The sequence below is a fragment of the Loxodonta africana genome, chromosome 2, assembly GCF_030014295.1.
Source record: "Loxodonta africana isolate mLoxAfr1 chromosome 2, mLoxAfr1.hap2, whole genome shotgun sequence".
Taxonomy (NCBI): domain Eukaryota; kingdom Metazoa; phylum Chordata; class Mammalia; order Proboscidea; family Elephantidae; genus Loxodonta; species Loxodonta africana.
This window is the reverse complement of record NC_087343.1, coordinates 226,136,381-226,150,384: the sequence shown is the minus strand read 5'-3', so window position 1 is coordinate 226,150,384 and position 14,004 is coordinate 226,136,381. Positions and strand designations below refer to the sequence as shown.

General features: G+C 51.0%; 1 protein-coding gene and 1 long non-coding RNA gene across 2 annotated transcripts; one reads left to right on the top strand and one right to left on the bottom strand.

Moving 5' to 3' along the window:
- Window positions 1-2,548: 2,548 nt before the first annotated feature.
- LRRC3 (leucine rich repeat containing 3) lies at window positions 2,549-5,074 on the bottom strand. The gene has a single exon (XM_023559182.2). The coding sequence runs from the start codon at window positions 4,837-4,839 to the stop codon at window positions 4,042-4,044; it is 798 nt and encodes a 265-aa protein (XP_023414950.2). The 5' UTR covers window positions 4,840-5,074; the 3' UTR covers window positions 2,549-4,041.
- A 1,161-nt stretch (window positions 5,075-6,235) lies between these two features.
- On the top strand, window positions 6,236-13,663 carry LOC135230401 (uncharacterized). Its single transcript, XR_010321080.1, has 3 exons — window positions 6,236-6,371; window positions 6,586-6,717; window positions 12,872-13,663. It is a non-coding gene; the product is annotated as an uncharacterized LOC135230401 (long non-coding RNA).
- Window positions 13,664-14,004: the final 341 nt, after the last annotated feature.

Below are 14,004 nucleotides of genomic sequence, written 5' to 3'. Positions count from 1 at the left end.
CAAGGTGTCTGGGTTGCAAATACATATTCTCTGAACCCGGAGTCCCACGCAGCCAGGACCACAGCCCCCCAGGGAGTCCAGCACAGACATGCCCAGAGAGTCCAGAACTTTCCAGAGTCTGTGTGTGAGGAAGAGGAGGCAGCAGGCAGAGCTCAGTAAAGATTCTCATTGGATCTCCTGTCTCCAAAAATTTAAACAATGATGACTCTCCATCTCCCCACTTCGGGCCTCGGCAGGGAGGTCAGGAGAGCTGACTGCCTTCCTCCCACGTATTCTGTGCAAAGGAAGATGGGGAAACGGTGCCCCAGAGAGACTAGCCCACCAGGACCACCTTTTCCTGAGAGCCTGACTACTGGGGACACTAGACACTAGAAGGAAGGGCCACAGTCTCTAGGGACAAGGTGGAGAGTCACTACTGCCCATGGCCAAATGGCGACAAGCTAAGAATGCCAATTTCAGAGGCCATAGTCACAGCCAGCCTTTACTGCGGGGAAACTGAGGCGCAGAGAGTTTTGTATGACTGTTCAGGGTCATCTGAGCTGGCAACGCCCAGCATGGTCACCGAGCCTGGCCAACCACAGCCCCCTCAGGACAGCACATCAGCCTGGCTACCACTGGGTGCTGCACCTTTTCTGGACAGCATTGTTGCTGTGGTTACGGCTGCAGAACCCAGCACTTCTGGGCACCTCTGTCCTCATCAGGCAGGTGTGGGAGTGGACAGGTCAGCTGGCACCCAGGACTCTGCCTCATACACTCAACCGCTCTTCAATTGGACACTGACACAGACTTGCTCTTTTTTTTTTTTGATAACCCTCGACAGTCCATGTTCACCTAGTGGAAAGTTCCAGGCCTGAGAGTCGGCAGACACACACCTTGGTCTCATTCCACCCAGACAGCCGACGCTGAACTGTCACTCCTTCCCCTGAATCCTGGTGATCGGAGGTGCACTAGGCCACTGGCAGGACTGTTCAGAAACGGCAGCGCCTGGAGATGCTGGAGGTGGAAGGGAGAGACCCCAGGGAGCTGAGGGCAGGGAGGTTCAGGTAGCAGGTAGGACACAGGGGCTGGTAGATGGGAGGGCCCAGCCTATCAGCGAGGACACATGGCCAGGACATTTGGAAGAGCAGGCTGGTAGCTGGAGGGTAGGGACAGAGCTCCAGGGCAGGGTGGGAGAGGAGGACTGGGGTCCTGGATGGGAGCCTGGGGCTGGGGTTTGGGGATGCCAGGCAGCCAGCGGAAGGACAGGTGAAGCCAGCAGGTCATGGCTCTTGAGTGGCAAAGATATCCTGGGTGCATTCCTTGCATGTGGCCTGGGACTATCTGGGTTGGCACCGCCTGACCTGAAGGGCACTGTCCCAACCACCTGGGTCCCTGTCGTCCTGCAAGAAAACCTGGACTCACAGGGGTAGGTGGTTCCCAAAGCTGGATGACAGCCACAATCACCACAGACCCCTGTTAAAAACCCAGAGTCCAGGGCCACCTCCAACCTGCTAGGTCAGACTATCTGGGATGGACCCAGGAATATGCATTTCAACCCACTGACCAGGTGGTTCTGATACCTATCATGTTCAGCCCCCTGAGGTGGAAGGCCCATTAGGAACTGGCTGAACCCCAAGAATGAAGAGCTGCCCTCTTGGGTGTTCAGGGCCAGGACCCCTTAAGCCATGCAGCCTTGGGAAGAGGAAGCCTGCAGGACTGCCAGGCCATGTCCCAAGGCCGAGTTGGAACCTGGATTCTGAGCCTGGGGCAGACTCCTCACCCTCTGGGCCTGGCCTTGAGGGCAGGGTGCCCAGGGGGCTGCATGCTTGATGTGAGAAACAACTTGGGGATGGACCCAAGGGTGACACGAGGTCCTACTGATATGGCCGAGGTGGCCTTGAGCAGCGCTCGTGAACAGGTCTGCCCGGCTATACCAGGGTCATCCTGCTACATAAGAATGACTCCAAGGCTTAAGAGGTGATGGGCCAGGACCACCCTGGATGGAGGATTCCCAGCTTCCTGAGCCTGGTGGGACCACCAGGTAGGAATGATGCCAATGGTAGGCCACACCAGGCTCGAGGGTGCAGGGCCGGTGGGCTCTGATCTGGGCTTAGCCAATCTGGGATCCCAGCGTCCATCAACACGTGTCCCCCCATCGGGGGACACAGGGCCAAGTCAGTCGAGGGGCCTAAGGGGCACTCCCAGGGACAGTGCGCACCCACATGTATACACTAACACAGGGCAGCAAGGAATGGGTAATGGGTGTCACCTCAAAGGGGCTCCGCTGTCCCCCCTCACGCTGATCCCAGTGGCCAAGGGTCAGAGGATAGGAAGGGCAACCCCAGAGAGCCAAGCTTCCAGGCACTGTGGTGGGGAGTGCTGATGAGCAGGAGGGAGCCCCAGGGTCCCAGGGTGTGGGGTCCCTGTGAACTTCCTTACAGGATCATAGAAAAGCCCACCCAGAACTTCACAACACAGACGCAGCCCAGGGGGGTCCCCAGGCATACAGCCTCTGTGAACGCAGGTGGTGGGGCACTTGGTGTGGAGGAGATCTGAAATCTGTCATTTTTTAAAAATGCACCAAAACTGAAAATCACAGACTTTCTTCAGACGAGCCTTTCCAGGCTCTGCTGCAGCCAAAGGGCAACTTGGGTGTTCTGAGTCCCTTAAGGTAGCAAGACCACTCTCCAGCAATCATTGTGGGGTGAGAGAGAGCACCTCACAAACACAATCTCATGATTCCCCTTTCAAGTGACTGATACCTTCCAAATACAAGTCACTGTAGATTTTATTGTTTTTAAACATCTGCTTGATTAGCCTTCTATCTTTCACACCTTGATTCTAAACAAAGCACATCTATTTGCTCCCGGGCAACAAAATATCTGAAGTAGTTTAAAATATAAACACTCATACAAAATCACAGTAAAAAATAAAATTAGAAAGAAGACAGATCAGAGTCATATAGGTGGAGATTGTGTCTACCCTGAATTTGAAGCAAGACAGGCAAGAAAATCGAGCATTAAATTAGCTCTGAGATTCCTGGCAGCCAAGGTGAAAAGAGAGAGTTCCTGTTGTTGGAGAAAAGGAAGCGTCTTGTTGGTTGGCCTTGAAACATCAAACAGCAGTCCTCCTGTCCTTGGTAAAGAGCTGTTTTAGACATCAGTGAATAGAAAAACAAGGCACGGTAGTGACTTAAGATGGACCTTGCTGCAGGCAGGCACAGAGCAAGTGGCAGGAAAGGGGCAGGACTGTACTTGTCTGGTTGCTGACATCAACCCCTTGATGATCTACACCAGATGTTTCCCAGGTTTCTCTCCATGCTTCTGTTTTCCTCTCACCAAACTGAAACTTTGGCACAAGCATCACTCCTAGCAAACATTCTGAGACTAGACAAAGTCGTAGAAAAGTTAGAGTTACACATTCTACTCACCTCTCTAGGAAACCCAGGTCTGATATAGCATTTCCCAAACTGATAATGAGATACTATTACTTTGCTCTGGAAAGAAGGTTCTGGGGTCAAATATATTTAGGAAATACTAGGTAAACAAAGGTGAACCAGTTCCTCCCTGCAGGACTTATCAGTGCCTTTAACAGATAAATCTGTATTGCGAACCTCCACAGGGGAGAGTCTTGCACTTATGGGCCATACAGTCTTTCTTGCCTGAGTGCATATTAACATCCTCTGGAGACCATGTGGAAGAGGCTTGCAGAGGGGAAAGAACGTGGAATTCCCTGACAGGTGACCTGGCTCTAAATCCCAACTGGATCACTTCCTGTGTTATCACAGGGAAGTCCTTCAGTGTCTCTAAGCTTCAGGTCCCTCATCCATCAAATGGGTCTGATAGTAAATTACCTGACTTCAAGGACGTTACAATGACTAGATGCAGTCTGTGAACGTGGCAAGGACCGCACAAAAGGCGCAAGAGTCATCACCAACCACCTCGTCGGGGGGATCTCGACAACACAAGTCACAACCTGCTAAAAAAGTGAAAGTGGTGGAGCCAACTGGAACGCGGGTTTGCCTGAAGACTTGGGAGGCGGTGCCCAGGGTGCCCGAGGGTGCTAGGGTGCCTGGCTGATGGGGTCCTTGGAGATGGGGGTGCTGGGCAGGGACTTCAGGTACTCCAGGTGCCTCCTGGCATCCTCCTGGTTCTGGCGCACGTAGTACACAACATAGGTGATCACCATGGCGAACCAGCCAAACATGGTGACCAGCATGGCCACATCGGTGGTCCTGTGGTGGGTACCGCAGAAGCTGATGCCAGCGTCAAGGGCCTGGATCAGCGGCTTCCCCACCAACTCCTCCCGCACGGAGGTGTGGCAAGCAATGGCGTCTGCAGAGTCGGGGTCCAGTCGCAGCCCCCACAAGGCCTCTTGCAGGGCACACTCACAGTGCAGGGGGTTGTGGGACAGGCGGACTTGAGCACTGAGCTTGCCCAGGGCGTCCTTGGGGATCCTGCGGATGCGATTATGGGACAGGTCCAGCAGGCGCAGGCCTCCAGCCAGGCCAGCAAAGGTCGCTGGGCCAATGGTCTCGATGGCATTCCCAGACAAGTCCAGTTCCTTCAGCTGGCTCAGGTGCTGGAAGGCTCCATCGGGGATGCGGGTGATCTGGTTCGCATCGAGCTTCAGGAGCACAGCATCAGTGGGGATGTCCCTGGGGACCTCCCGCAGGCCAGTGGCACTGCAGTGCACAGCCACCACCCCAGCGTGCTCCGGACACTGGCAGCCCTGTGGACAGGCAGCCCTCAAAGGCAGGCAGAAGAGGAGGAGGAGGCAAGGCCCTCCCCTGGGGACCTGCAGTGATGAGGGGCTCTGTCTGCCCGGTGGGGCCATCCTGCCTTGGGCCAGTCCCGCCATCTATGGTCCTCCCCACTTCCTGGGCAGCTGGCTGTATGAGCAAGTGTCCCTCGAAGACATACACTCTCTTCTCCTCGTGTGCCAAGGAAAACAGTGCACTCTCTCCGTTCTAAGAGGGAAAAGGAAAGAGAGTGAGAAAGAGGCAGGGTGAAGGAAGGGAGCCATCAGCACTGCCAGTGTGGACAGTTGGACCTGAGCACCTTTTGGGAAGGCCCTAAATTGAAGCAGCTGCCCAGTGGGGGTCACCCTTCTTTAAATAAACCTGCCCTGTAACTTACCCCGAGATTCCCAAAGGGGCTAGAAAAGTGCCTCATCACAAAAGAGGACATTCGCACTGGCCGCTCACTGGGCGCACCCAGCGCACAGATGGAGGAGAGGAGGCTGACGGAGCACGCGGGGGACAGGGGACAGCCCATGCGTCCTGTGTCACCCTGCCCGAGCTCTTCCAGGAAGCCTGGCTGCCGGCTCTCCCCTGGAGCTCCGGGAATGCCATGTCAGACAGTATCACTCAGCGACCTGAGGTAGGGAGGGAGCGCGCACACCACCGCGGCGAGCCGGGAATCGCTTGTTGAAAGCTTAATTCCTTGCTCATTTTCACAATCTTAAAAAACGATAATAATAAATAAACCCTTTTCTGGTCGGTGGTCCGACCCTAATGGGAACAATCACCAGCACCAGGCACGGGGTCATCGCCTGTTATTTCAATTATGTTCGGGGTGGGGGGAGGGAAGCAAAGCCAAGGCGGGCTGAAGGTGGCAGGGCCGCGCGGTGGCGAGTGCGGGGGCGGCTGGGACCCGGGACCCGCGGCCCGGTGGGTGGGCGGTGGGGGGCTTTACCTGGGCGGCTTCCGGCGGCCGCTTGGCTGTGAGGTTGCTCCTCCGCGAGCGAGCCAAGCCCCGCGCCACGCCCGGTGCGCTGCGCTGCCCGCGGACCCTGCTCCCACGCCCCGAGCCGCGGGCGGACACGCGCGCCCGGGGGCGGGGCCTGTGGGCGGGGCCTGTGGGCGGAGCAATGTCTAAAGGGGCGGGGCCTGCGGGAGACTGGGGCGGGGCCTATGGGTGGGGAATAGCTGGGGAGGGGCCATCCTGTGTCCGCTGCAGAACGCGCACGGATCCTGCGGGAGGAATGGGAGCTGGACCTGTGGAACAGTGGGGCGGGGTTTGGGGAGAGGCGGGCAATTGGGGGAGGGGGGAGCTGTGGGGGGTGGCTGGAGGCGGAGTAGGGACGACTGAGGGCAAGGAGAGGCGGGATGTGCACTTATGGGGCGGGATGCGGGGAGAAGGGCGGGGACCGGGGTGGTACTTTCAGGTACTAGTGTTAGGGCTGTGGGCAGGGCTGTGGGCGGAGCAGGGGCTAGTGGGCGGGGCCTGGGCAGAAGGTGTGGCTGTGAGTGCAGAGTCCCGGCTCTGCCTTGGCAGTCCCCTGCCCAGCTCCTGACCCAGTTCTACAAGGGCTGTGGGCGAACACCCTCCCGTCTGGTGTGTTGAAGCCCCAGAACTGGAGACCTTTGGATCAGCGCGAAGCCAGGCCTGGTACCCTGGGAGCCCCCAAAGTTGGGCGTGTAGGGTTATGTCTCTGCCCCACTGTTTCCCCTCCTGCTTCATGGCGCTTACTCCCCCACTCACGTCTTAGGGTCCCTGAGGGTGGGCACCCGGAGGAGGGCAGGGAATGGTGGGGGTGGGGGCATTTGAACTGGACCTGAGCGAGCCTTGTGGTTTTTTTAAGACAGCTTTTTTTTTTATTGAGGTATAATTGAGATAAAAATTTGGTGTTTTGATATTTGCCTACACCCTTGAAACCATCACCACAATCAAGATAATAAATATCCATCACCGAAAAGATTCCTCTTCATAACCCTTCCTCTCCCTGCTTCACCAGGTAAGCACTGATCTACTTTCTGTCATTATAGATTAGTTCCCATTTCCTGCAATTTTATATAAATGGAATCATATAGTATATACGTTTTTGTCAGGCTTCTTTTCACTTAGCATAATTAATTATTTTAAGATTTGCCTATGTTGTTGTGCTTATCAATAGTTTGTTCCTTTTACTGCTGAGTAGTATTCCATTGTATGGATATTCCACTGTTTGTTAATTCATTCACTCATTGACAGACATTTAGGTAGTTTCCAGTTTTTTGACTATTACAAACAGAGCTGTTGTGAATGTTTGCGTACAAGTCTTTGTATGGGCATTGTTTATTCACCTAGGAGTGGACTGGCTGGATCATATTGAAACCATATGTTTACCTTCTTAAGAAGCTGATGAAGCAGTTGTAGAATTTTACCTTCCCACCAATAATGTATGCCCCACATCCTCACCAATGCTTGGTGTGTGCAGGGCAGTGAATTGCTTTTATGTGGCCCTTCTAGCCATGGTCTTATAACTCCCATGAAATGATTGACTGGGATATGCAAATAAAGTACCTGTGGCCTACCAAAGGCACTGGTCAGTTTTTCCACCCTGCTAGGCTTAAAAAAGAGCCAAACCCAAAGGTTGAGGGGGGACATCACTACCATCAAGAAGAGCCAGGAGCAGAGCACACACACACTTTGGACCTGGAGTCCCTGCGCTGAGAATCCTCTAGACCCAGAAGTCAGAGAGAACTGTAACAGTGGAGATGGCTCAAGACTTCAAGAAGTTCTTTATATATTCTGGATAAAAGTTCTTTATCAGATATATGATTTGTAAATATTCCCTCTGAGTCTTTAAATTGTCTTCTCACTCTCTTAACCATTTTTTTTAAATTAACTACAAGAGAAAAGTAATAGCTTTATAGTAGAGAAACCCAGCAGAAAGCACCTTAACTATGTGATCAAGGCTAATATCAGTGATAAGACAGATCAGTACCATGTGCCTTTTAACAGAATGGACCAAGAAGGGCACAACAGCACTTCCCTGGTTTTCTTGCCAAAAATGTGTAACCTCATTCCACTCCTGAGAAAACATTAGACACACCCAAACCGAAAGACGTTTTACAAAGTAACTGATCAATACTCTTCAAAAGTGTCAAAATCACAAAAGAGAAGACTGAGTAACTAACAGATTGGAAGACATTAAGGAGAAATAACAACTAAGTGCAGTGTGGGATCCTGGAGCAGGCAAAGGCCATTAGTGAAGAAAAAGCTGGTGAAATCCGAATAAGGTCAGTAGTTTAGTTCACAGTATTTTTTTTTTTATATCAACGGTAATTTCCTGGTTTTGATCATTTATGTTTAAGATGATGATTGATGTGATTGGGCTTGAATCTGTCATCTTGCTCTTTGTTTTCTATTTGTTCCATTTTTTTCCTCTTTTCCAGCTGCTTTTGGGATTGTGTATTTTTTATTATTCCAATTTCTCTACTTGGTTGACTTCTTAGCTGTAATTCTTTGTTATATTATTTCAGCAGCTGTTCAGGGCTTGTTGTTATTGTTGTTGCTGTTAGCAGTCATCTAGTTGACCCTTGACGACTGACGACCCCATGCACAATGGAATGAAAAGCTCCTCAGCCCTGTGCCATCCCCATAGGGTTTTCACTGGCTGATTTTTCAGAAGTAGAGGGCCACATTTAAGATTTGTGCACATTATTTGTGCAGTTAGCTTAGCAGACAAAGATGGTTTAATCTCTTCAGGTGGGAGTGGGAAGGCTGGTTCTGTTGGCAGGAGTGATTGAATGGAATTTAGGGGTGCAGTGTCCCCAGCTTCCAGATTATCTGCCCATATGTCCCCATCCCACGTTTCAGGATCCCATTTCTTCCCAATCAGTGCCCTCACTGTAGCTTCAGACACCATTCGAGGTTGGGAATTCAGTTGACATTGTGATTCAGCCATTCCTAGGATAAGACCCTGGGTTTGGTTTTTGGCAACATCAGTTCTGTTACTATAAGGAATAAGGCTTTCTTTTAGGGCACAAGTGGCAACTCTGAGGTCTTTTATGCAGCCCTTGAGCTGCGAATCTGAAGCCCTGAGCTCAATCTCTTTTTTCCATCACTCTGTCTAGAAAAAGTGGGACCAACCAAGCAGCTTCTTTATACCTCTCATTCTGACAAAATCGTAGAAAAGTATCAAACATGCGATCACCCAGAGCCTCACTTCTCACTAATACCTGATCTACTGGTGGTGGTATTTTGCGTATTTCTATTGCCATCTCATGCCGTGGATTACAGCACCCTCTTCACTACCGGAGGCAGAGTCATCAGCACTTTTAAGACTGCTCAGACTTGAGAATCAATTTTGAAAACTCATCCTTTACGATTTTATTCCTGTATAACCACTCCCAGTACCAAATGTCTTAGCCTGGGTTCTCTAGAGAAGCAAAACCATGTATATACATGTCTATATATAGAAAGAGAGAGAGAGAAATGTATCTCAAGGAAATCGCTCATGCTGTTGTAGAAGCTGGCAGGTCACAAGCCCATGGATCAGGCATCAGGCTGGAGGCTACTCTTGACTTACGTAGCTGCAGGGGCTGATGAACCCAAAATTGGCAGGTCAGATGGCAGGCTGCTGGCTCATGGGCTGCAGAGGCTGACAAATCCCAATATCGGCGGGCAATACGGCAGGCTGCTGGCACAAGTCCCAAGAACTAGAGGTCAGAAGATGATGAGGCAACGGCAAGATCCAAAGCAAGCAAGCTAAGTTTGCCAGAAAGTCCATATATATACTGGATGCAGGCCACACCCCCTGTAATAGATTGAATTGTGTCCCCCAAAAAATATGTGTCAACTTGGTTAGGCCATGTGTGGTAGTCCTCCATTTTGTGATTTTCTATGTGTTATAAATCATAATCTCTGCCTGTGGTTAAAGAGGATTAGGGTGGGATGTAACACCCTTGCTCAGGTCATATCCCTGATCCAATGTAAAGGGAGTTTCCCCGGGGTGTCGCCTGTACCACTTTTTAATCTTACAAGAGATAAAAGGAAAAGGAAGTAAGCAGAGAGTTGGGGGACCTCATACCACCAAGAAATCAGCACCGGGAGCACAGTGCATCCTTTGGACCCAGGGTTCCTGTGCAGAGAAGCTCCTAGTCCAGGGGAAGATTGATGAGAAGGCCGACAGAGAAAGAAAACCTTCCCCTGGAGCTGATGCCCTGAATTTGGACTTTTAGCCTACTTTACTGAGAAGTAAATTTCTCTTTGTTAAAGCCATCTACTTGTCGTATTTCGGTTATAGCAGCACTGGATGACTGTGACTGTGACTGTGAGTATGACGAAGAAACTCCTTTTACAACTGATTGGCTGATCACATCAGATCACATCATGGAGAATGACTACATCATTACATAACTGCCAAATTCCGTCATTACATAACTGCCAAACCACTGAGAATCATGGTCCAGCCAAGGGGACACACAACCGTAACCATCACACACTGCAATACCAGGAGACAATACAGTGCAGTATAATGATTGTAGTTACTGCTATTAGCTGCCATCGAGTCAGCTCTGACTCACTGTGATCCCACACAACACAATAGAACAGTCTCTGATCTTGCACCATCCTCACGGACATTAGCATGCTCAAGTCCATTATTGCATCCACTATGTACTTTGAGTTCCTCCCAACCTAGGGGGCTCATCTTCCAGCACTATATTGGACAATGCTCTGTTGGGATCCACAGGGTTTTTACTGGCTGATTTTTGGAAGTGGATCTCCAGGCCTTTCTTCCTAGTTTGTCTTAGGCTGGTAGCTCTGCTGACACCTGTCCACTATGGATGACCCTGCTAGTATTTGAAATACCGGTCGCATAGCTTCCAGCATCACAGCAACGTGCAAGCCACCACATTACGACAAACCGAAAAACTGGTGGGTATAATCATTATATCTGTTAATAATACTTTTTTGTTTATGTACTTATTAGCTTGTGAGTGCTGCCCTCCTGTGGAGTTGTGTGGGGAAGCATTTCCCTTTGGTCCTTTCAGTTCTGTGTGTGTTGCCTGCCTTAACTGGTGATGATATCAGAGGTGTCAGTGGGAGGCACTGGCCACAGGGCCCAATGGAGGGCCTCACGTAACTGTCCACTCTGGACGATGAACCTACTCTCAAAAAGAAAAAAAAAAAATCCTTCTAGTGTCATCCTGGCTGTGTGGCCTGGCCACTTGAGTCACCCTTATTCCTATAATTGGGCTCCTGTTTATCCTCCAGGATAAACATCCATGGCCCCAGGGATGAAACATAGCTGACCTAACTGGTTACTTGCTTTCCCTTCTGGAAGGCTGTTTGATGAGGTGAGGCTGATACATCTCTCTGGGGATGCGCATGTGAGGGCACAGCTTCCGACATCCACAAGGGCTGGGATGAAATCAGGCCCAACGAATAAATCATGCTGGGGAGGCCACACCCTGCCATGGCCACGCTTAAAAAGACCAAAGGGTGGCCCGTGAGCCCAGCCCTTTCCTCGGAGCCTTGGGCCATTTATGTGAGTGTCAGCAGCCTTCTATCCTCCTCTGTGCTTGGCTCCTTGGAGCTGCCCTTCAGCCCCTGGAGCTGCCCTTCAGCCCCTGGAGCTGCCCTTCAGCCCCTGGAGCTGCCCCTCACCCAGACACAACGCTAGCGTGGCAGCCTGAGCAACTCCCAGGTGGAGGTGGGCAGAACTTGGGGAGCACGTGGAGAAGACAGAAAGCAGCATTAAAGGAGTGCTATGGCAACAGTTGATGCACTCAGCTACTAACCGAAAGTTTGGAGGGTCAAGTCCACCCAGAGGCACCTCAGAAGAAAGGCCTGGTGGTCTACTTCACACACCAAAAAAAAGCAGCCTGAAAACCCTATGGGACACAGTTCTACTCTGGCACACACAGGGTCACCACGAGTTGGAGTCGATTCACTGGAAACTGGTCTGTCAGCTTCACGGAAACCTGCAAAGGCAAGGCCAGAGGAAAAACTGAACCCTCCAGAAAGCCCCAACTATAGGTGAACTGCCTTTTAACAAATGTGTTCCCAGTGGTTTGGGCCAGACTGAGCCTTCCCCTTTGCTCATCTGAACTCAGCCTGCATTCCTGGGTCTCTGCCTGATCTTGAAAAACCAAAAAAAAGTCGGTGATGCTTCCCCTCCTGGGCCCTCCAAGAGTCCTGAGTGGCCAGTTCGCTGTTTGGGCCCCGGCCCCTTCCAGTGTCTTCCCCAAAGGCCCCCTTCAACATCCTGGCAGAAGGCTACACCCCAATGGCCTTCACTTTCTTGGGTCCTAGGGCTCATCATGGGAACAGAAGTTCCACCCCATCTTCCAAGGGGACACATGCCTTCGCTTTATCTAGCTTTTCCCTCTGGGTTCCCAGGTTAATCTCCTTCGTGCACTCTCCTGGCGCCCCCACCCCCACCCCATCCCCCACTTCTCTCCTCTTCCTCTCACTCAGAGTTGTCCGAGTCCTCCTAATTCTGTTGACCTTGGTCAAGAAAAGATTTTTTTAAATATATTTACCATGTCCATTTGTCTTAGTTACCCAGTGTTGCTGTAACAGAAATATCATCAATGGGTGGCTTTAAAGAGCAGAATTTTAGTTCCTTATGGTTTTATGGTTCTGGAGGCTAAAAGTCCAAATCAGAGTCTCGGCTATGTGGATTTCCTCCTTGTCAGTAGTCACAGGCAAGTTCCTTGGCTCCTTAGCTTGTAGGTGATCCTCACGTGGCATCTGTCTTCCCCCATGTGTCTATGTGTCTATTCTGCTCTTTATATGACTCAGAAATGATTAGGTTTAGAACCCACCCTACTCAGGTATGGTCTAACACAGCAAAGAAAACCCTACTTCCAAATGGGATCACATTCACAGGTATAGGAGCTAGGATTCCAACTCATATTTTAGGGGAACACAATTTAATCCATAACACCATTCTTTTTTTTTTTCTATGTCATTAAATTCTGACTTTTCCCTTTTCTCAGCCCCTGAATTTATTATGTAGCTTTTTCTGAGCTTCTCGAGTTATTAACTTAGATCCTGTATTTTCAATCTTTATTTTCAAATAATTGCGCTCAAGTTTACACACGTTCCTCTTAAAACTCCTTAGCCATATCCTACAGGCTGTGATACATAACCCTGCGTCTTTTACTTCTAAATAGCTTGCTTCCCACAAAACCTAAGTGTTGACTTCAGCCAGAGGTCACTGGAAGGATGTGTCAGCAGAGGCCGGGACTGCCTCCCCCCTGGAATTCTGTGGAGAATCCCAGTTTTGATCAGGACGGCAATGTGCCCAACTCAAAGTCCTCGCTTCTCCCGGATCCTATGCAACTGAGAGTGGCCTGGTGACCCAGTGCTGGCCAGTGAGATGTAAGGTGAAAGTCACTGGGCAGGGTCTGCTCTCCCCTAGGGCACTGCCGTGCCCATCAGCCTGAGAACAGCAGGACGCGATGCCTCATATACAGGAGACCCCAGTCCTGAGGACGTAAGCCCTCTGAGAAAGGACAGAGAGGAAGAAGGGCTGCATCGCTGATCAGCTGTCCTGCCCTGGACCACTGCCTTGTCTGTGTGCTTTAAGCCAGTACTGGTCGGGGGACCATTACCTATAGCCAGAGCATGCCTGGATGAGGCAAGGCACCTGGAATGACTAAACGCCCTTCCTATCCTCTTACTCCCACATTCTGATGTTACTGTTCTGCGGCAGAGAGGTGGCCTCAATGATGGAGGTGCATTTGGGAATTGTTGAGACCGCTCCACGGCACAATGCACGGTCAGTTCTTGTGCGTGTCCCACGTACGTCTGAAACGATGTGTCTCCTCTGGACCTTTTGTTGTTGTTGTTGCTGTGTTGTTGCTGCTGCTAGGGCAGGGACAGGATCATGTATCACACACATACAGCTATTTTTTTGAGAGTTGGATGGATGAATGGGTGGAGGGATGAATGGGTGGAGGGATGGGTGGGTAGGTGGGTGGGCTGGGTGGATGGACTGATGGACGGATGGACGGGTGGATGGATGGATAGATAGCTGCCATCAAGTCGGCTCTCAGTCATACCTTATGTACAACGCAACAACATGTTGCCCAGTCCGACATCATCTTCATGATTCCTGGCATGTTTGAGTCCATCATTGCAGCTATTGTGCCAATCCATCTCACGGAGGGTCTTCCTCACCCTCAATAGCCTACTTCACCAAACACGATGTCCTTCGCTAGCAATCGATCCCTCTTGATGACGTGACAATGTTCTATTGTGATCCAGAAGGTTTTCATTGGCTAAGTTTTGGAAGCAGATCACC

Excerpts from the sequence above, each read along its gene's own strand:
- LRRC3 (XM_023559182.2), bottom strand. The coding sequence starts at position 4,839 with ATGGCGGGACTGGCCCAAGGCAGGATGGCCCCACCGGGCAGACAGAGC.